At 40.3% G+C, this 21,098-nt stretch overlaps 1 protein-coding gene and 1 long non-coding RNA gene across 2 annotated transcripts in view; both read right to left on the bottom strand.

Annotated features, from left to right (window-relative positions):
* Positions 1 to 1,600: 1,600 nt before the first annotated feature.
* Positions 1,601 to 21,098, bottom strand: part of LOC129748635 (protein Wnt-6) — an 84,815-nt gene continuing 65,317 nt past the window's right edge. The window contains exon 4 of the mRNA XM_055743298.1: positions 1,601 to 2,317. Coding sequence (XP_055599273.1) covers positions 1,856 to 2,317 — 462 coding nt within the window. The 3' untranslated portion in view covers positions 1,601 to 1,855. The remainder of the gene's footprint in view (positions 2,318 to 21,098) is intronic.
* On the bottom strand, positions 9,416 to 19,570 carry LOC129748636 (uncharacterized). The gene is made up of 4 exons (XR_008737778.1): positions 19,360 to 19,570; positions 18,952 to 19,136; positions 11,263 to 11,472; positions 9,416 to 10,155 (listed from the first exon to the last, which is right to left on the bottom strand). It is a non-coding gene; the product is annotated as an uncharacterized LOC129748636 (long non-coding RNA).

Below are 21,098 nucleotides of genomic sequence, written 5' to 3'. Positions count from 1 at the left end.
GATCATTTTGGTTGTTTACGTCCTTTTTGTCAATTTTGTCAATATTGTCTAAATTTTTAGTTGATTTTGTCAATTTCGTGAATATTACCATTTCAATTTTTGAAAATTTTGAAATTTTTGTAAATTTGTCAAAGTTTCCAACTTTAAAATTTCTTCAATGTTGTCAATTTTGTCAATTTTTCAATTTTGTCAATTTTGTCAATTTTGTCAATTTTGTCAATTTTGTCAATTTTGTCAATTTTGTCAATTTTGTCAATTTTGTCAATTTTGTCAATTTTGTCAATTTTGTCAATTTTGTCAATTTTGTCAATTTTGTCAATTTTGTCAATTTTGTCAATTTTGTCAATTTTGTCAATTTTGTCAATTTTGTCAATTTTGTCAATTTTGTCAATTTTGTCAATTTTGTCAATTTTGTCAATTTTGTCAATTTTGTCAATTTTGTCAATTTTGTCAATTTTGTCAATTTTGTCAATTTTGTCAATTTTGTCAATTTTGTCAATTTTGTCAATTTTGTCAATTTTGTCAATTTTGTCAATTTTGTCAATTTTGTCAATTTTGTCAATTTTGTCAATTTTGTCAATTTTGTCAATTTTGTCAATTTTGTCAATTTTGTCAATTTTGTCAATTTTGTCAATTTTGTCAATTTTGTCAATTTTGTCAATTTTGTCAATTTTGTCAATTTTGTCAATTTTGTCAATTTTGTCAATTTTGTCAATTTTGTCAATTTTGTCAATTTTGTCAATTTTGTCAATTTTGTCAATTTTGTCAATTTTGTCAATTTTGTCAATTTTGTCAATTTTGTCAATTTTGTCAATTTTGTCAATTTTGTCAATTTTGTCAATTTTGTCAATTTTGTCAATTTTGTCAATTTTGTCAATTTTGTCAATTTTGTCAATTTTGTCAATTTTGTCAATTTTGTCAATTTTGTCAATTTTGTCAATTTTGTCAATTTTGTCAATTTTGTCAATTTTGTCAATTTTGTCAATTTTGTCAATTTTGTCAATTTTGTCAATTTTGTCAATTTTGTCAATTTTGTCAATTTTGTCAATTTTGTCAATTTTGTCAATTTTGTCAATTTTGTCAATTTTGTCAATTTTGTCAATTTTGTCAATTTTGTCTATGACGTCATCTTTATTAGTGATTGCTGGATGGTGCTAGCAAGCCAAATGGATTCGTTTTTTAGAGTGATCATTTTATGACATTTACAATGAAAAAGATAATTTTGAATTATTTAGTTATTTTTCATTCTATTATAGATTGTAGAGAAAAAACCCTTTATTTTATGATCAAAATCATTCAGATTGTGCAGCCCACTTTTGCAAAAACGCCGAGATCAAAGGGTACAAAAATTCACACTAATACACACATTCGATAGGTACCTTTAAAGGCCTAATTGACCGATAGCTATACCTTTCTGTAAGAAAGGCAAAAAACTGTTCCGGACGACTACTTTTCTTTCAATTCAGTTGTGAATTATTTCTCAGTCAAAATATGTAAACAATTACGAAAAACATTTTATATGATTAATACTGCCAACATTATTCATTTATTAGTATTGCTTCTATAACTGATTATTGTCTAAGAGTTGTTTAAAGCTTGTTTTAAGATCTGGTAAGTTCCAATGCCATAACACAATTTGATTTGTTTCATCTATTTAACTTGTATCTAATTTTTGAATCCGTTTACAGCCAAAATTTTTTGCTAAACCAACCACCAACTGTCGTTGCGTTCCGTTCCGTTGTCACCTTCAATCAGTCTTGCCTGTGTGGTCCCCTCCAGAGGGTAATCACTGTTTTGTGTATCGTTCCGCTAAATAACTGTTTCTAAAAAAAAGTAAAATCTAATGCACCTAAACCTATTTACACGTATAGACATCCTTCAGATCGATACAGGTGCTACAGGTGACTTCACAGCACCACTTAAAGCTGCAGTTGCAGTTCCGTTTGACCTCGACCTGTTTCCGGATCTGGCCCCGCTCGCAGCACATCAAATTGCAACCGTCCACCCCGTTTGAGGTTATGTTACATTCACGCCCATGCGTTCCCAGGGATCCGGATTTGGCATTCGGTTCGCAGAAATCGTCCGATTCCTCGGTGTAAACCAAATCTCGCTTGGTGGGTAGCTTGATCGATGGATCGTCCGGCATGAAACCTTGCCCATCATTGGTCGCTATGACCTTAGTTGCTCCATCGAAATGCTCTTTCAGCCGGGTTCCGACCTCCGAGAAGGGTGGCATCTTCATCCAGCAGGTTTTCATGGTGCAGGAGCCGGACAAACCGTGGCACTTGCACTCCATCCGCATGAACTGCTTGACGGCCTATTTAAAAAGAAAAAATGAAAAAGAAACATATGTTTTTATCATTGATTGGATTTTCCTGAAGAAAGCAATGCGGAGCAAAATTATGTCCGAAAGATATACACTCCCGGCCAATAGTTAAGGACCCCCCCAGCAAAAACATGAAATTCCTTTCAATCATATCATAGCCATCTTCGGTTGAAAATATTTATTACTAAAATACATTTTTTTTGTTTAGGGGGAAGTGTCCTTATATGCGCATATTGGGTAATATGCGCATACAGCCGATTGACGATATGGCTGGAGATTCATCATATCTAATTAGTGCAGTTTGAGGGTAATACGCTTTTAACACATGGCATAAAAAAATTAAATTATTATATAAAGTCGAAAAAATTTAAAAATTCAAACAAGATTTTTGTCAGTTTTGTTATAATATATTGAACTTTAATTATTGTGCATACAGATTCTGTGAACAAAAATTTTAGTGGTTTTTCTTTCTCATTCATCTGGAAATCGGAAATTCAACAAATCGAAGCTTTTGGCAAAGTTGTAAATGATAAGATATTGGAATAAGAGACAGGTTCTGAATGCCCATATCAAGGCAGGTTAAATGCCTATATCAAGAAAAATAGATTAGTCTTATAAATTTTTTACTTTCTATCATTTAAACATGAAATCTACGCTCAAATCACGATCTTACAGCGAAAAAAGAAGAACTTCCTACTGATCCGATAAAAATACAATATGAACAAAATATTACCCTGAAATATGGCCATATGGCATACTTAACTATGTTTCATGCAAAAGAACTAGTGATGTAAAAAATTTCACCAAAATTTCGGCCTTGACGTATGCTTAACATCCGTTTCTACCATTTTCAATTAAATAATATCAAAATATTGCAAGTGGTAATGAAATATAGCTAAAAACATAAATATGCGCATTTAGCCCGCCAGTTTCGGAAATCGGCTATTTTGACTTCTTTTATTATAAAATTATTTTCACAAAAACTGTATGAGATTTTAACAGAAAAATTTCACTAACGTATATAAAACAGATGTCCGCTCATGTGCATATAGTTTTCAGACTCCTATCTTTTGGAGTATAGGAGAAAATGAGTGCTTTCCTTAATATGCGCATATAGCCTTCCTCTCCCCTACTTTTCAGCATGCTGGCCACCGGGTAAAATCATCAAATGCTCCAAAATAACTTTGTTGGAACCGGTTGTTGATTGCTGATGATGCTGATTACGATGTAATTTTAAGTAAGCCACACAAATAACAAAATAAAAGCAAATTGAAGCTAATTTCTTGAATTATTTTCTTCAAATACGACATTTTTTGTTTCCATAAGACTCTATTATAAAAAGCAAAAACCTCTTATTGAAGTACATAGGTGTTGATCTGATGGATTTCAATGTGTTTCTTATGGCACCTGTGCATAAGAGAATCTGATGGCATACTTAAGAGTATTTTTCTGAGTGTAAGTATATCAAAGTGAACATCGCTGAAACAGTTTTGTATGGCTTTAAAATTCTAAAATCATTTTTCATCATTTTTTTGATCCTTATGAGCATCCATGCCAAACTTAAACTCTCTAGGTCTTAAGACAGCTAGCCTATTCAAGACAAACAAACAAACGGAAAATGCATTTTAAGCAGATTGATTCTGCCAAGCCATTCAATTTTACTACTATCCATTTGATTCATCGAGCGAAATCCGAAAGTGTAACACTATTCAGATAACCTGTTCCAGAAATTCACTTTCTACTTAACTTAATACAATTCTAACTATTTTAGTGATCTTAAGGTTTCCGAGCCAGCTCAATTTGAAGCTGCAGTCCGTGGCGTAGAGGATAACCTTCAAGTCTTCTGAACCCACAGTCATGAGATCGAATCCCGGTCACGGTACTCTTTCTGTAAGTTCATGGTTTCAGCATTTGCAAGATGCTAGCCATCATATTCCCGAAACATGTATACGCCTAGGGAGCATACATAAATGAGGTAGCATAGGGGAGGGGGTGTTTGACTTTGTGTGACGATGTGTGACGAGAGGGGGGGGGGGTTAGGGGTTCAAGTAAAGCTACGTAGCTTTAAATCAAAAAATGAAAATGGTTTTGAGTAATTTTCACTTTCACGCGCCCCTTGGTTGTGCGTTTTCCATACATACGCATACAGTCGCAGATTTTTATTCTGAACGAAAACGTCAAGTCTTTCGCCGCCGTCGCCACGATCGACGCCCAACACGAGAGAGGCAAAAGAGAAGAAGTGAATGACCAGGGGACTGAGATAAACGGAGAATCATCGTCAATGATCACACAAATTGTGAAGCCAATGATTGAATTTGTGGTAATTTGTGGCAATTTGTGAGAGAGAATTAGAAGGTTTAAGTTAAAATGAGAGGAAACGGTGCTCAGAGAGAGTGAAAATGTGCTAATTGTTGCAAATTGTTGCAATTTGTGAAGCTTTGTGGAATTTTGATCATTACCATCCCAAATGCAAAGAATTCTCTCTCCACTGCAATCCCTTGTGAATGACGGTTTCGGTCTGAATTGCTGGTCATCTCTCCGGAGAACAATAGAGAGTGGGTGGAGGCAGCTGACATCGCAGATGCAATTATTCCACCCGAACAGACGCTGGAGGAAAGCTGCCCAACGATTTCATTGGAATCCAGAATGGAGATTATTTCGAACCGACGCAACTGATTGAATACTTACTAGCTATCCTGTATAAAAACTCAAAAAAAAGCTACGTCATTTATGGACGTTCCCTTAGAGGTAATTAAGTAAAAGAAACTTGATTGAAGAAATATCCACTGGTCGCTATTCTGTAAAATATCCGAAGAAGAAAGGATTTAAATTAATGATATGCGAGGCTTTCTCCATAGTTAAATCCCGTCTCGTCAGCTTGGAAAGAAGATTTGTCTAAAATGTCATCCTTAAAGAAAGGTATCATGCATTTATGACCGAATTTATCCAACTAGGACACATGCGTGAGGTACCTGTCGACGACCCAGAACCTACATGCCGCGTTGAAAGAATCCTGCACAACAACGAAGGTACTCAGTGTTTACAACGCCACGGCTAAAAAATGCACTGGATTATCTCTCAACGATTCGCTCCGAGTAGGCTCTTTCATCCATGAACTCTTAAACATCTTACTCCGCTTTCGCAAAAATTTTGTGGTATCGTCGGCTGACTTAGAGAAGATGTACTATAGGCAAATCGTTCTTCACCCCAACTACCGACCCCTTCTGCATATGTTGTGGTGTGTCAACTCGTACGACCCGATAACGACATATGAGATGACAACAGTGACTTACGGTTTGGGACCATCTTCGTTCTTGGCTACCCGCACGATTCATCAACTTGCCGACGATGAACGTGCTTCCTATCCTCTCGCCGTAGCCTCTATGAAGCGAGAATTTTACATGAATGACTTTGTACGGAGTGAAGAAACCATCGCTACAGCAATTCAACTGCGTAAGGAGATGGATGTCTTTGTCTGCTTTAGCACAAAAGCAGTCGACATTGAGCTTGTGGAGGACCTATCCACAGCCTCATTTCTCTCTGCTCTACAACGTTTCGTGGCCAAACGAGGCAAACCCCTATACATCTACTCCGACAATACCACAAACTTTGTTGAAGCTCGAAACGAGCTACACGCTCTTTACGAATTGTTTTCAAGCCCCAAGGAAACCGATCGTATCCCTACCGCTTTCGCAACCGAGGGAATACAATGGAAAATGATCCTTCCTCGTGCACCCAACTTTGACGGTCTGTGGGAAGCCGCCCGTGAAGATTACAAAAAAAAAATGGGTTCGCCAGTCAGGCAGCACTTCTTCGAGGACATAATGATGATTTTGTCGCAAATCGAGGGAGCAATGAACTCGAGACCGTCGGCCCTTTTGTCTGAAAACCCCAACGATTTCGAAGCCATCACCCCAAGCCACTTTTTGATTGGCTCTCAACTGCAAGCCCTTCCAAATCCCGATCTGAAGGACGTACCAGCTAAGAAATCGCTATCAGGTCATCCAACAGAAGCAGCAGCTGTTTTGGTACCACTGACAGAAGAGTACCTAAAAGAGCTGCTACGACAATCTACAACCAACCCGCAGCAAGTAAATGTCAAAATCGGCCAGGTGATGATTCTTCAAGATGACCTGTTACCTCTGTGCGCTGGCCTCTCGTGCGCATCATGGAACTACATCCTGGAGCTGACGGTGTGACATGAGTGGTGACAATACGCACACCCACTGGTGCTACCTTCATGCTCGCTGTGGTCAAGCCGAGTCCGTTACTCACGATGGACGAGGAGGAGTCATCTACAGCCGCCCCCGCACAAGGTGACATCAATGTTACTTTAAAGAGAAGCCGTGAGCTTAGTTTTAGTTTGGAAATGATATGATTTGTATTTTTGCTAGGTATTAGTAGTGAAATATGCATTTCAGGTGGCCGGAATGATAGGTTCCAGCTTTAATTTATATAAATTTGTATTTAAATCTGACTGCGTTAAGCAGAATCCATGTCCTACTTAGAAAACTGCAGTCCGGCCCTGCTAAGAAAAACGCATCTCGATGCACACTTGTTCGCGTGGTATTAGGCGCTTTTTGCAATTTCAGGTTTATCACTTTAAGAATTATCTTTCGAACGAATAGCATCTAACCGGTCATCTGCAGCAGACGGACAAAGTTTTTATACAAGAACACGTGTGAAACAAAGTTCAGTTTTTTTTCCTAAATCTGGAGATTGAATAAACCGATTTTATCAGTAAAGTTAACGCGTGGTGTGTTGGTTGTTTTAGCTGAAAGATTTGGCCGTGATACGATCCCCTAACATTACACCCGTGAGGCTCTTCCAGGGTGAATAACAACAATCGAAACCAAATTTTTAAGGTTTTAAGGTTTTTATCTATACGAAAGTGTTAATAGAGTTTTGTTTCCTTATTTAAGTAATTTTAAGCCTAATCCTCTTCTCTAAAATACTTGATTATGGGCTTGTAACATTGCTCAGTTATGAAATCACTTGCCTCCTGAGCCGATGTTCGTGAGATCGAGCCCAAGAGTAAAAATCGAACCGAATTGTTTCGGATAAGTTTTTCAATAACTTTCTGCTAATTGCAACGTTGTTGTTATAAAGCTACAAATGCCATAAAGATGGTTAAACGACTATAAGCGAAAGAAGAAAAAAAAACTTGATTAGATATAGGAGTTTTTTGCTGGAATTTAAGGTCATAATCTTCATGTTGATTAGAAAGGATGAAACAGATGATGAAACATGAAACTCTGAATTTTTATTTTCAGACAATTTTCGATTCAACATCAATAGATACTTCTCATCTAATTTTTTATTTTCGGTTAAACTTTTTTTTTGGTAAGAACAGTGCAATGAGAATTCGAAACATTCAATTCAAATTATTTTTAAATTTAAATTTTCATTTTGTGGTTTCTTTCTTGATTAGAGCCTAGTAAGTGATCAAATATATTCAGTTACTTGTTTTGAACTCTTCTGGTTTCAAATTTCGATTATTGAATCTAAAATTTTAGTGAACTATTTTTCAAATGTTAACAAATTGTAACTCTCAAATGACTTAGGATACTTCGATTAATTGAAATTTAAAAGTGTGGTTGAACTTTAGGATAAAACTAAAAAAATCGTAAATACGGCCGGAACATAAAATTTGACTGTGAACCCCAATTCTGAAATTTGTCTTTTAGGTATAAGTTTTCTAAATTTTCAGGGTTCTAATGAATTTCATGTCCTTAGATAGAGAGCATATCACAGTATTTATATGTAAAAAATATGTAAATATCCCACACTATATAGAGTTGCTATTTATTTTAATAAATACGATATGTTAGCTCGTACCTTAAGTACAATATATGTTTTGTATAATTCACCGTAGGTTGCCACAACGTGTTTGATAAACTTCAAAAAGCATTGCAACGCTACTTTAAATCCTTATTAAAATATGATTTTCGAATTTTGCATGCACATTACCTTTGCCGTACCAGAACTTTCTCTATAAATTTGAGAGAATGCTTTGTACAGACTACCAAGAAGAAAGTGACAAAAAGTTACAAACACTCAATATTGAGTTCTAGGTAAATTTTTTGCTACTTTGGAGAGCCACTTCACATTTCTGGAACATATTTATAAAAATGTAATAAAAAAATCAATTTTAATTTTTCCAGTGTAAGCGTCAGATAACACTTCCATCGAGGTGGTAGAGATTTATCGCGGTTTAACGTAGTTTTTTGCAAAAATCAGTAGAATATCGCAGTGAGTGACTAGTGTGTGTGAAGTTTTTCCCCAAAAATCCGCCTTCGAAGCAACGAACGACTGCGCAACAACGTCAACAGCATGCAGCCAGATTGGTTTGTCATCTCACAACCAGAGGGCCAACTTGGATAGTTGATGCTTCCGGGTATTCACACGATCGACAGCGACGCCCCGACGATACCACGAACGACGAGCGATCGCGAAGCGAGAGCATCGACCGAAACTCGCGGTTCAAGGTCGGTCAAATGCGGCTTCCTGGTGCTGGCTCACTTTGCTAAAAACCACCGCAGTGTACACACAAGCAAATAGAAAATTTAAAAGTGCAAATAACAGCCAGACACCAGGTAAGCCAACCGCCGCTCATCCGCCATTTTGCTCTCGCCAAAAAGGACGCGCGCTAACGTCAGTATTTCTTAATACAGGACCCCTTTATTTGGGACACAGTATAGAGTGGACGGAATCCCATTCTTCCACCAATAGCGACGGGAATAACCGCCACGACCACGGTTAACTCACGATCGAAAGTACCGGTCGATTGTACATCCCCGAACCCCACGATTGACCCAAGACAGTGGACCACCCGTGACTTGAAAGGCCACTGTCTAACTAAACCAAGCCGGATCGACGCTGTATTGGAGGAAAAGGGTCCGCCATCGTCATCGGTTAGTCCACTAGCTGACGCGTCTACGTCAGCCTTACCGACACCTCTTACCAGGATCGGCAGCATCCACAAAGGGCTTGGCCCTCCAGGTATCGTGCCCTTTTTTGTAAAAATCCGTGCAGTGCATACAATAAATAAAAACAATATTGTCGAGAAGTGCAATTTTGGGGTTTTTTCTGAGTGCATTCTGGAAGCTCCCTGCGATTTTGATTGTAAGCGTGCCGCCCTGAGGCCTAGAAAAGGGAATCTCTTACACGCCGGTGGGAGTGGTAGGTTTAATACTTACATATTTGGCGCCCAACTTTCCATAGACTTACCACGGATATCGCAGCGAGGCTCAACCAGTTTCTTGCATGCATCTCTGGGAAAACGCCCATGCCTTCTCATTTTAATTTTTGCTAAAATTGGGGTAATTTAACGTTTATTTGCACAACCTTGATCTATTCATTAGTCATATAGGAGTTCTGATGTCAAAGGAAATTGTTCAACACGATTGCTTAAAAAGTATATGTCGGAGTGAAGTTGTTTAAAGTTTTAAATTTTGAATTGGAGCGAATTTCATTTGTGGAGTGTATTCTCGGAAAATCAAAAACACAACAGCAAAACAAATTATCTTTATTGCTCATGCTTAAAATACTGTGATACTTATCGTCTAAATTTTACTATTAATTAATTTATTTATTTCTGAGTCGTTTGTTCATTGTTTTGCTATTAAAGTGTTGTTTCAAATTATATTTCTGTAAATTCTTACCACGTCATACAATGGAGTTGAACCAACTAAAATCTATATACGCTTCGTTGAATACGGCCCACCTTTCCGAAGACGAACTCAGCCATGAGTTGCGCATACGCAATGCTTTTGCGCCGGAAGATTCCCGCTCCAAACGCGAACGTACCTTGCGGGCATTGTTGAAATCTGAAAAGAATAAAACAAACGTCGATTATTACATTGGATGGGATTCAATTTTGGACGAATTAGAATGGTGTGGTGATAAACTTAAAGAAATTCAGAAAGTTTTAGAAAGCCCTAAATCAAAAAAAGTGCCAAATCAAAATTTCAAATCACGTCTGGTACACATTTTCTTTCGTATGGAGAGATTGAAAACGTATGTCAAAGAAGAGGAAAGTCTCAACTGTTTAACGATGATAGCGGTAGAGTGTATGAGACTATTAGTCAAATATTTTTCGATCGTTTCACCAATCGCGGAAGTCAGACAAACTGAACTCAGCATAATCACGGAAAGCTTTCAGAATGAACTTGGAAATGAGATAGATAGGAATATAGGAGAAGAAGGTTTAGTGCAGGAGGCTGCCATTAATCAAATGGAAGCAAATGACCAAAGGCAAATAGTTGAACAATCAGAAGAAGAAGATTTAGAAGAGGAAATTATAACAGATCGTAGGTTGGAAGGAAATATTCAAAATAATAATGCTGAGTCGAGAGATGAAACAATGATTCGACTAGCCACAGAAAACGAACGACTGAAAGTCGTAGTAAGCCAATTACTTCAGCATATAGAAGCTTTAGAAATCTCACGGGAGAACGAACGTCCAGCAATCAATTTGCCGCCTAAAGCTACAAACAGCACTCGAGTTAACGAGAATTTACCGCCGCGCGTAGATATAAAATCTGCACCTGCCGATCAGGATTTCTGCAGTTGGTTAAAAGGTAGATGCAGTTCGTTAGAAAGCCACGGAGAGAAATTCCGTCCGACATCTACCCACGCAAGCGCAAACCAAGTGGGGGAGGAAGTAGACGGTCGATCTAAACGAGATCATCGTCTACCAATCCACAAATGGTCAGTGCGATACGATGGGTTGGATAACGGCCGGAAATTAAATGAATTTTTAAAGGAAGTAGATTTTAACGCTAGATCGGAGGGATATTCGAACATCGAATTGTTCAATTGTGCGCACTACCTCTTCACGCGGAAAGCTCGGTCGTGGTTCATCGAGGTGAACGGGAATAACGAGTTAGAGACGTGGGATAACTTGGTACGGGAACTTAAAAATGAATTTTTACCTGTCGATATCGACTTTCAGTACGAGCGCATGTTGAATTCTCGTAGGCAGGCTCCACGCGAAAAGTTCCAGGACTATTATTTGGACATGGTCCGCATTTTCCGGAACATGTCATACCAGTGGGACGAAAGCCGGAAATTCGATGTCCTCTTCAGGAATACTCGGGAAGACTGCAAAATTGCAATGCTGGCTGCTAACATCCATACGATCGCTAAAATGAGAGAGTTTGGGAAGAAATTTGACGCGATTAATTGGCAGGTTTATGCAAAAAAAGATAACAGTTTTCCTACGCGATCAACAGCTCCGATCGAAGAAATTGATCAACACAATTGGTCAGAAAACGGTAGACAGAATAGATCACAGGTTGACTACAAGAGTCGTAATTTCAACTCGAATTTTAAACGGGGACAAACGCATAAAATGGTTAATCAGATTAGTCACAATCAGCGTCTAGATGGAGAAGAAAATCCTAGAATAAAACCCATGCAACAGCCTCGAATGGCTCCCAACAACAAACAGGGAGAACCAAAGCCAGGAACCAGCGGAACTAATGCTTTGCAAAGAATAGTTCGGGCTTACATTCCGGTGAAAAACGGTATTTGTTTTAACTGCCATGAGTATGGACACAGCTTTCAAGATTGCCAACAGAAAAGAAACCTTTTCTGCTGGTCTTGCGGGTTCCCAGGATTTGCCACATCTGAGTGTCCCTTTTGCGATTTAAAAAACGCGAAAGGGACTACTCAGTGAGGCGGGGTAGTCAACATGAAAATCCCAAAAGCCCTCAGGCTATTTCTTATTCCGATCCAACTGCAATTCTTCAACGGCTGGGTTACTCGCGAGTGGAAGCGCCTCCAAAGACTGACGAGATTGCAACGTTGCTTGTCAAGCTCAGCGGAGACGCCAGACCTTTCGCGAGAATTCAAATGTTGGGAATTGAGTTGATCGGTTTATTAGATAGCGGAGCAGCAAAAACAGTGTTGGGATTTGGGGCAAATAAAATTAGGAAATCATTAAACTTACATTTACGTCCGGCAGCTGTAAATTTACAGACTGCATCCGGAGAGAAATTGATAGTCGAGGGTTGCGCGGATGTTCCGATCACTTTTAATGGTTGCACCAAAATTTTACCAGTTTTATTTGCACCAAATCTCAAACGCAGGTGCGTACTGGGGTACGATTTCTGGATGAAGTTCGGAATCTCCCCCAGTATTCAAGATCAACCGATAGAGGTCCTGGACGATGAAGTTCTTGAGGAGTTAGAACAGGAAGAAGAGTTGACTGATGAACAGAAACAACAACTTGAAGAAGTCAAGAAAATGTTTATAGTTGCCGGTCCAGGGAAATTTACAAAAACCCATGTGATCGAGCACTCCATCCAAATAAAGGAAGAGTTTAAAAAATCCGAACCAGTACGCAAAAACCCTTATCCCTGGAGTCCTCACATTCATGCTAAAGTTCAACAAGCTCTAGACAACCTACTGCGGGATGATATAGTTGAACCATCGGAATCCGATTGGGCTCTTCCTATCATCCCGGTGGCTAAACGGGATAGTGAAGAAGTACGGTTGTGCCTAGATGCCAGAAAGCTGAATGAGAGGACTAAAAGAGATGCGTATCCCTTGCCGCACCAGGATCGCATTCTCAGTCATTTGGGTCCAGTCAAGTACCTCACGACCATCGACTTATCGCAGGCATTTTTGCAGATTCCGTTGGAATCCGCATCCCGAAAATACACGGCCTTCTCGGTTCCAGGACGAGGTTTATTTCAGTATAAATCTTGTCCAATGGGCCTGGTCGGAAGTCCTGCCACACTTAGTAAGTGTATGGATCGCGTGCTGGGTTTCGGTGCTTTGGAACCGGCAATTTTCGTGTACCTGGACGATATTGTCGTGGCTACGCTGACGTTTGAAGACCACTTAGCCAAACTTAGGGACCTAGCGAAACGTTTGGGGGAAGCTAATCTCTGCATAAACATGCAGAAATCTAAATTCTGTTGCCACGAATTGCCGTACCTTGGATACGTCCTATCCCAAGATGGATTGAGGCCTAATCCTGATCGCATCCAGGCGATCATCGGATACCAGGCCCCTAAATCGGTACGACAGCTAAGACGATTCCTCGGTATGGTTAATTACTACCACAGGTTTATCGCAAACTTTAGCAGCATCGTTGCACCTCTCACGGACTTGCTTAAAAACAAGCCCAAGAGGGTGCAATGGAGTTCGACAGCAGAGATAGCTTTCCAGTCCATAAAAGAGCGGCTTATTGCTGCTCCGGTCATGGCAAACCCAAACTTTTCGCTGCCCTTCGTGGTTCAAACGGACGCTAGCGATAACGCGATCGCCGGTGTCCTAACCCAAGAGCATGACGGAGAGGAGAAGGTCATTGCCTACTTCTCAGAGAAGCTCAAAGGAGCTGAATTGAGGTACCACGCGGCTGAAAAAGAAGGTTTGGCTGCTCTTCGCAGTATCGAGAAATTTAGAGGGTACATTGAAGGAACTAAATTTACGTTAGTGACAGATTCGGCCGCTCTAACATTTATCATGCGAGCGAAGTGGCGGTCATCCTCTCGTTTAAGCCGCTGGAGTATCTGTAGGATTTAGCCGTAGATCGGAATGGATAAACCAACTACAAGGTTTGACGGTTAAATAACAACTGTATTTTATTACCAGAAAATTCGTTCTTAAATACTAACTTATTCTAAGTCATGGCATGCTGAGGTTGTCTGTCGTTATTCGGAACTGCATGTTCAACACTCCTCCTCGACAGCGTAACTCCAGCTGCTTCTCGGAATTTTCCCAACTTGAGGTAAGCCAACGGCTTGATTAATATATCCGCCACCATATCTTCGGAAGAACAGTAGCTCACGGTTATTGTCCCATCTTCGTAAAGGGAGCGGACATAATGATATTTGGTGTCCACGTGCTTCGAACGGTTGTTGATCCGGGTAGATTGTAACTGCTTGATGCACGCCTGGTTGTCCCCAAATATTCTGGTTGGTTGGTGGATGTGAATGTTGAAATCTCGAAGAAGTCGTTTGATCCACACCAACTCTTGGCAGCACTCAGCGAGCGCCACGTATTTTGCCTCGGTGCTGCTTAATGCCACGCAGGTTTGCCTTTTTGATGCCCAGCAAATCGGACCACCACTGAGCAGAAACATGTAACCGGTATTGGATTTCCGGCTTGCTGCATCGCTGGCCCAGTCTGCGTTGGAATAAGCTTCCAGCTTATGTTGGCCGGATCCTAGTACCAACTCATGGTCCATCGTCGATTTCAGATAACGAAGCACCCGTTTGGCCTCCGTCCAATCGGCTTGGGTAGGTGAGCTTACTGATCGCCACAGTATGCCCACACTGGTTGCGATGTCCGGTCGGGTGTTGGCTGCCACGTGCAACAGACCACCGATAAGGCTGCTATACAAGTGGTTGTTGGGTAGCAGATTCTCCTCCTCCTTCTGTTGACAGTGGCCGGGGTTTATCGGTATCTTGGAAATTTTTGCGTTTTCCATACCGAACTGTGTCAGCAGCTTTTGAATGTACTCTCGTTGGTTAAGCTTGAAGTTCTCATTCTCGCGCCGTACTTCAATGTCGAGAAAATGATGAATGTCACCCAACGAGGTAACGGAAAATTTTCGGTTCAACGCTGCTATGATGTCGTCGTACACCTGCTCGCCGTGACACGATATGACCATGTTGTCCTCGTCGATCACCAGGTAAGCGGACCGCTTACCGTTTTGTCGGACGTATAAAAAGGGGGAATTTTTCGACTTCTGAAACTTGAGTTCTTTCAGAATACCATCGGACGGCTCGTACCCTCTCGGCCGCACATACGCTTGTTTCACTAGCATGTTGCGCTGACTCGCCACCGTCAGCATGGTTCGGAACGTCACCTGACGCACCAAATCATCGAAATTGGTTGATGTCGCGCTGCTTCGGGATTCAGGCTCCTCCTTAACCAAAGTACCATCGGATTCCAGCACCATTGCCGGATTTGATGTTTCGGATTCCAGCACCTTTGCTGGAGCAGCGTCACCTCGACTTGATTTGGATTCCACAACTGCTGGGGGTTGTCGCTTCTGGATGTTTTTGGCCAGCCCTGCACGTTCAACTCGCATTTTCGGATAGTGTGCCACGTGTTGCCCTCGCTCTCGGTTAGTGACGAGCTGAAACAGCCCACCAGTTTTCCGAGCGACAGCAATGACGGCACCACCAAATTTGATCACGCAACGATGGGGCTTTTGAAAAACGACTTCGGCTCCTTTGGCAACCAGTTTGCCAACGGAAATTAAATTCGACTGCAACTCAGGAACAAAGTAGACATTGGAAAGCGTAATTTCGTTCTCGCTACCGTCGTCACCATGGCAACTGAAACGACCGGTACCAACGCCATGCACCATCATCTCTATTCCATCGGCCAGTGTGATGGAAATGTCTTTGCTCGCTTTCAGTTTGCTGAAGAATGACCGATCTGAGCACATGTGGGATGTTGCTCCAGAATCGATAATCCACGTCTTCGACTTCACATTGCTCTTGGCCGTAAAAGCAAATGATGACTTTTCACCTGCCGACTGTTTAGGCGAAACCTTCTTCTTCCTCGGACCTTCGGGAAGATTGGCACGTTCACCGTTCGCGGGCTCGCGGGGCGTCGTTTTGCGTTGAAAATGTCTAGGCTTGCTTCGATTTTCAAACGGCTTCTTTTCTGCGGCTCGCAGCAGAATGGATTCCCCGGATTTTTCCGCTCGTTTCTGGGCTTCGTCTATCAGCTTGCTCTTGACGAGTTCCATCGTGAGCTCGTCATCGGATCGGCTTTCCAAAGCGGTTGTGAGGGTGTCAAAAGAGTCAGGCATACTTTTTAACACCATGGCCACTTTGAGACTGTTGCCCAGCTCTTGCCCGGCGTTTGTCAAGCTAGAAAATAGCTCGTCCATGCGGAACAAATGGTTTTCCATGTCCTCGTCGTCGGTGTACTCTGCCCTGCAGAGTTTTTTCAGCAACGATACTTTCGTGGACATGGTGGTTTTCTGATGATGGTTCTTCAGTTGATGCCATGTTTCCCTCGCGGTTTGGCATTCCCGAATCAGCGGATGCTGACTGTCGTCTACCAGCAAAACGATTGTGGCTCGTGCTTTGGCGTCTCCCTCTGCCCACGCTTCCGTCGGAGGTTCAGGGGCGTCCTCCCTCACGTATTTCCAGAGATTTTCGCGCACCAACAGCATTTCCACTTTGAATCGCCATGATTCGTATCCGCCGCTGCGTAGCTTCTCGACCAGGAACTTGCTGCCTTCCATCTTCTAGGGACCAAATGACTCACACTGTTCAAGAACTCTTTCAGAAAAGGCCCATAACCTGTAGGATTTAGCCGTAGATCGGAATGGATAAACCAACTACAAGGTTTGACGGTTAAATAACAACTGTATTTTATTACCAGAAAATTCGTTCTTAAATACTAACTTATTCTAAGTCATGGCATGCTGAGGTTGTCTGTCGTTATTCGGAACTGCATGTTCAACAGTATCATACTACAGCAGTATGATATGGACATCCGGCATCGCAAGGGCAAGGACAATATCGTACCTGATGCCTTGTCCCGATCCATCGAGACTCTGGATGCAGAGCCTGAGGATGGATGGTATAAAAAACTGATCCTCGCAGTTGAGTCCAACCCTGAAAACTATGTGGACTTTAAAATTGTCGATGGGAAACTGCTCAAGTTCGTGGCTTCGAAGGCGGACACAATGGACTACCGATTCGAGTGGAAGCATTGTGTTCCGACTTCGATGCGCACTCAAATACTAGAAGAAGAGCACGATCAGAACCTCCACATTGGTTTTGATAAGTGTGTGGAGAAAATAAAACGCCGATATTACTGGCCACGCATGAGCGCAGACATCAAAAAACATATCTCTAAATGCGAGAGTTGTAAGATAAACAAACACTCCACTGTCTCAAGAGTGCCGGAAATGGGAAAACAGAGAATTGCGACCCGACCCTTCCAGATAATTTGCATGGATTATATTCAATCTTTACCACGGAGTAAGCAGGGAAACGCCCACTTATTAGTTGTCATGGACCTCTTTTCTAAGTATTGCCTGCTTACTCCAGTGAAAAAGATCTCGAGTGTTAGTCTGTGCAAAATACTGGAAGAGTCGTGGTTAAGACGATTCGCAACTCCTCAGATAGTCATATCGGATAATGCGAGTACCTTTTTGTCAAAGGAATTCCGTTCGTTATTGAATAATTATGAGATCCAACATTGGGCCAATGCTCGACATCATAGTCAAGCCAACCCCGCTGAAAGACTAAACAGAACGATCAACAGCATGATCCGTTCTTATGTCAAAGTTGATCAGAAGTTGTGGGACACAAAAGTGTCAGAAATGGAATTTGTGTTGAATAACACCATCCATTCCTCAACAAAATTCACTCCTCATCGAGTCATTTTTGGCCACGAGATCGTGACAAAAGGCTCGGACCATAAACTAGAGCCGGAGGTTGAGGAATCGGAGGAAAAAAGAATTGAACGAATGCGAGGCATAAATAGAAAGGTAGGGGAGCATGTGCGCGAACATTTAAAAAAATCCTACGATGATAACAAGAAACGCTACAATCTTCTTCTTCTTCTTCTTCTTCTTCTGACACCAACATGGCCAAAACTTGTATGCATCCTGGAAAATGAAAAACTTGCGTTCCTCATTTTTCTTTTCAACATAGTATCTGATACATAGAACATGCATTGCAAATACTACTACGGCCAGGCCAACCATGTGATGATAAACGCAAAAGATTCAGGAACAATGGAGGAATGAAGCGTGGAGTTCCCTGCCAAACGCTTCATATGATTGTATATGGTTTTGGTTATAACTTTAAAATAGAATATAAATAAATAAACAGGTTAAAAACAATACAGAACGGGCTCACCAAATCAAAAGGAAACTTTAATTACGGATGATTCAGGACGCAAGAATAGCTTTACTGCGGCAAAAATTTCTGGAAACTCGGCTTGACTGGATCAGGGGAAACAGCTTGTTTTGCTTCTTCGTCTTCTTTAGGGTGGGCCTCTATTTCAGAGTCCGGTCGGTTCCATTTCTCGGACTTTAGCCACCAAAAAGCTTCCAATTCCGAATATTTCACATATATGTATCACAAATTGTAGCAAATTGTCCTGTCAAAAAATAATCCCCCAACACGAGTGAACTTGCTCTAAAAACATTTTTACGGATCCTTTTTCCACTTTGATGACAATTATTCTGAATTTTCACCACTGAGTAAATAAAATACCGCTCAAATTTACGAACAACGCGTTGACCACTTTTTCATCAAAACAGAAGAAAACTATTTCTAGATCCATAAATTTTCAAAAATGTTAACACAAATTTACAAAACACATCACGTAAGATTGGTAAAAAAATCAGTCCCCAATCGGAGGATCCGGTTTTCGAATAGCAGTTTTGCACATAGTTGACATGGTTCTAAAACCGCCGTTATTGCAATCCAATAACAGTTAATTTCAATTTTATGGAATAGAAAACTCGAAAATATTTCACCGCAATCCTTAATTCACCATTTAAGAATTATTTTTCGGATAAATTTTCCTTAAACGCGCTATGAAAATTGACACGAGCGGAAAAACACGACCGCACTCCATCGATAACAAGAAACGCTACAATCTTCGTCACAAAAACTACTCACCCTCGTTTTCCATTGGACAGCGAGTTTTTAAAAGAACCTTCCGTCAGTCGTCAGCAGGGAACCACTATAATTCCAAATTCGGTCCTCAATATGTGCCCTGCGTCATTGTGGCCAAAAAGGGCACCAGTTGCTACGAGGTCGCTGATGACCAAGGGAAATCACTCGGGATTTTTTCCGCGGCAGACCTAAAACCGTAAATTAAAAACAACATAAGATTGTATGCAGCAGCCAAACTAAAATTTATGAATAAAAAATCCTAAAATCGTTGCTGCCACGTAATAGCTAAGCTCTTCAAGCTTCATAGATCACGTTAGTCAAACTGATCTAGTAAAACTAAACTGAGTTCAGAGTAAGTGTTTTGCTTTACGGATGTAGATCGTTCCTATTCGTTGTACGTTTATTACTTACCTGATCAAACCAGATTGGTTAGTGGTTCCTAAATTGGCTCCCATGTCAGCCCAAAAGGAGTAATTTCTCCAGATCAGTATCGTTACCTCAAAAAAAACTTATGTTTTCCGGTTCGAAGAGATTCTCAGGAGATCCTACAACAAAAAGGGCATTCATAGCATATCCATAGCTAGGATCGGAATCAACTAGCAGCATCAAGGTGGTCATATTGAGCATGCAGTCGGCTATTGTAATCTGAAAAAAAGTGTAAATACATATCATTAGAAATTATTTTGTTTTTCGTTTCAAATTTTAGAACAAGTATTGTAGGTTATTTTGTTTGAAAATTAGTTAGTTTTTAATAATTTTTAGTTTAGAAAATAGTTTATAAATTTAGAAATAGAAACAAGATTAGTTAACTTTAAAAAAAATCACTCTCGGAGTTAACTGGCAACACGGACACTAATACCACTGAAGTTGAAAATTTAGGTTTCTAGGTCAAGGTCAACGGTCATGAACGGAATACTTGGTTGTAGGTCAGAGAGTACTGGAAGTGAGGATGTAACACAAAATTAGGAAGTTGTTTTAAAATACACACACAAATCGTCATAGAAACACTAAAATCACAGGTCCTTTTAAAAAAGGCACTTTCAGAAGATCCGGAAAAAGTACTCACGATACAAAAAAAATCGTGATGGGGCAAGGGCCAAATTATCAGTGTAAAATAAGAAAAATCACCTCACCTACTAATTCAAAGAATCTATTTGGCCAATAGATTCCCCAAACCAGCATTAAATGATTATTCTTGCCGGTACACTTAATAACTTTAGGCCACTTACCTTCCATCACGAACAGCACGAGCAGCCACATTGTTCCACGTTTCGTTTTTTATCCATTTGTTTACCTTCTTCAACCATTGACAGCTTTTGACACTTCGAAAAATCATTCCGAAATTCGAACACTTCCGCAAATGAAATTGATGATTATTGCAGTACTAGATCGCAACTCCGAAAAGAATACACGGAAAAAAAAAATTCATGCCTCATTAAAAACCAAGCGTGACCGGGAAAAATTGTAAATGTGCTCCTAAATAACTGTGATTTAATCTTAATGAATAATTTAAATAATTCAAAATTGTTTTAATTTGTTAAATGTTAATTTATTATTTTTGTACTTTAATTTAAAAAAAACTTTTTAAGCTTTCTAAATGGATAGGCGGTATCTGTCGGAGGCTTCCCTTGTGGAACTTAATCGCTGGAGGCCGGAGTTCAAGAAACGTTGATGGCCAGTAAAGAATTTTCTTTAAACAGAGCGGAGTCGATTACGATGCTGATGCCTTATGACCCCGATACTCAATGACAATACTTAGCCTTATTCATGCGTTGTTCAGTCAAATTTGGAGTCGTTACCTTTTATATCGCGAGTGAATACTTCAAAAGTTACCGTAAACATCTGTTAAATTGACCGAGCGAATCTTGAAATGTGAAGTGCAGGTTCAGATGGCGTGTGTTATTGGTTTGGTTCGTTGCGATTACGCAGGTAGGCGAAAAATATTTACTCTGTAATTTCTACTCTAGTATTACAAAGCAAATATTTTTTCCCGGCCCGGGGGAGAGTGTAAGCGTCAGATAACACTTCCATCGAGGTGGTAGAGATTTATCGCGGTTTAACGTAGTTTTTTGCAAAAATCAGTAGAATATCGCAGTGAGTGACTAGTGTGTGTGAAGTTTTTCCCCAAAAATCCGCCTTCGAAGCAACGA

Source organism: Uranotaenia lowii, chromosome 2 (genome assembly GCF_029784155.1).
Source record: "Uranotaenia lowii strain MFRU-FL chromosome 2, ASM2978415v1, whole genome shotgun sequence".
NCBI lineage: Eukaryota > Metazoa > Arthropoda > Insecta > Diptera > Culicidae > Uranotaenia > Uranotaenia lowii.
This window is presented reverse-complemented; position numbering and strand designations above follow the sequence as displayed.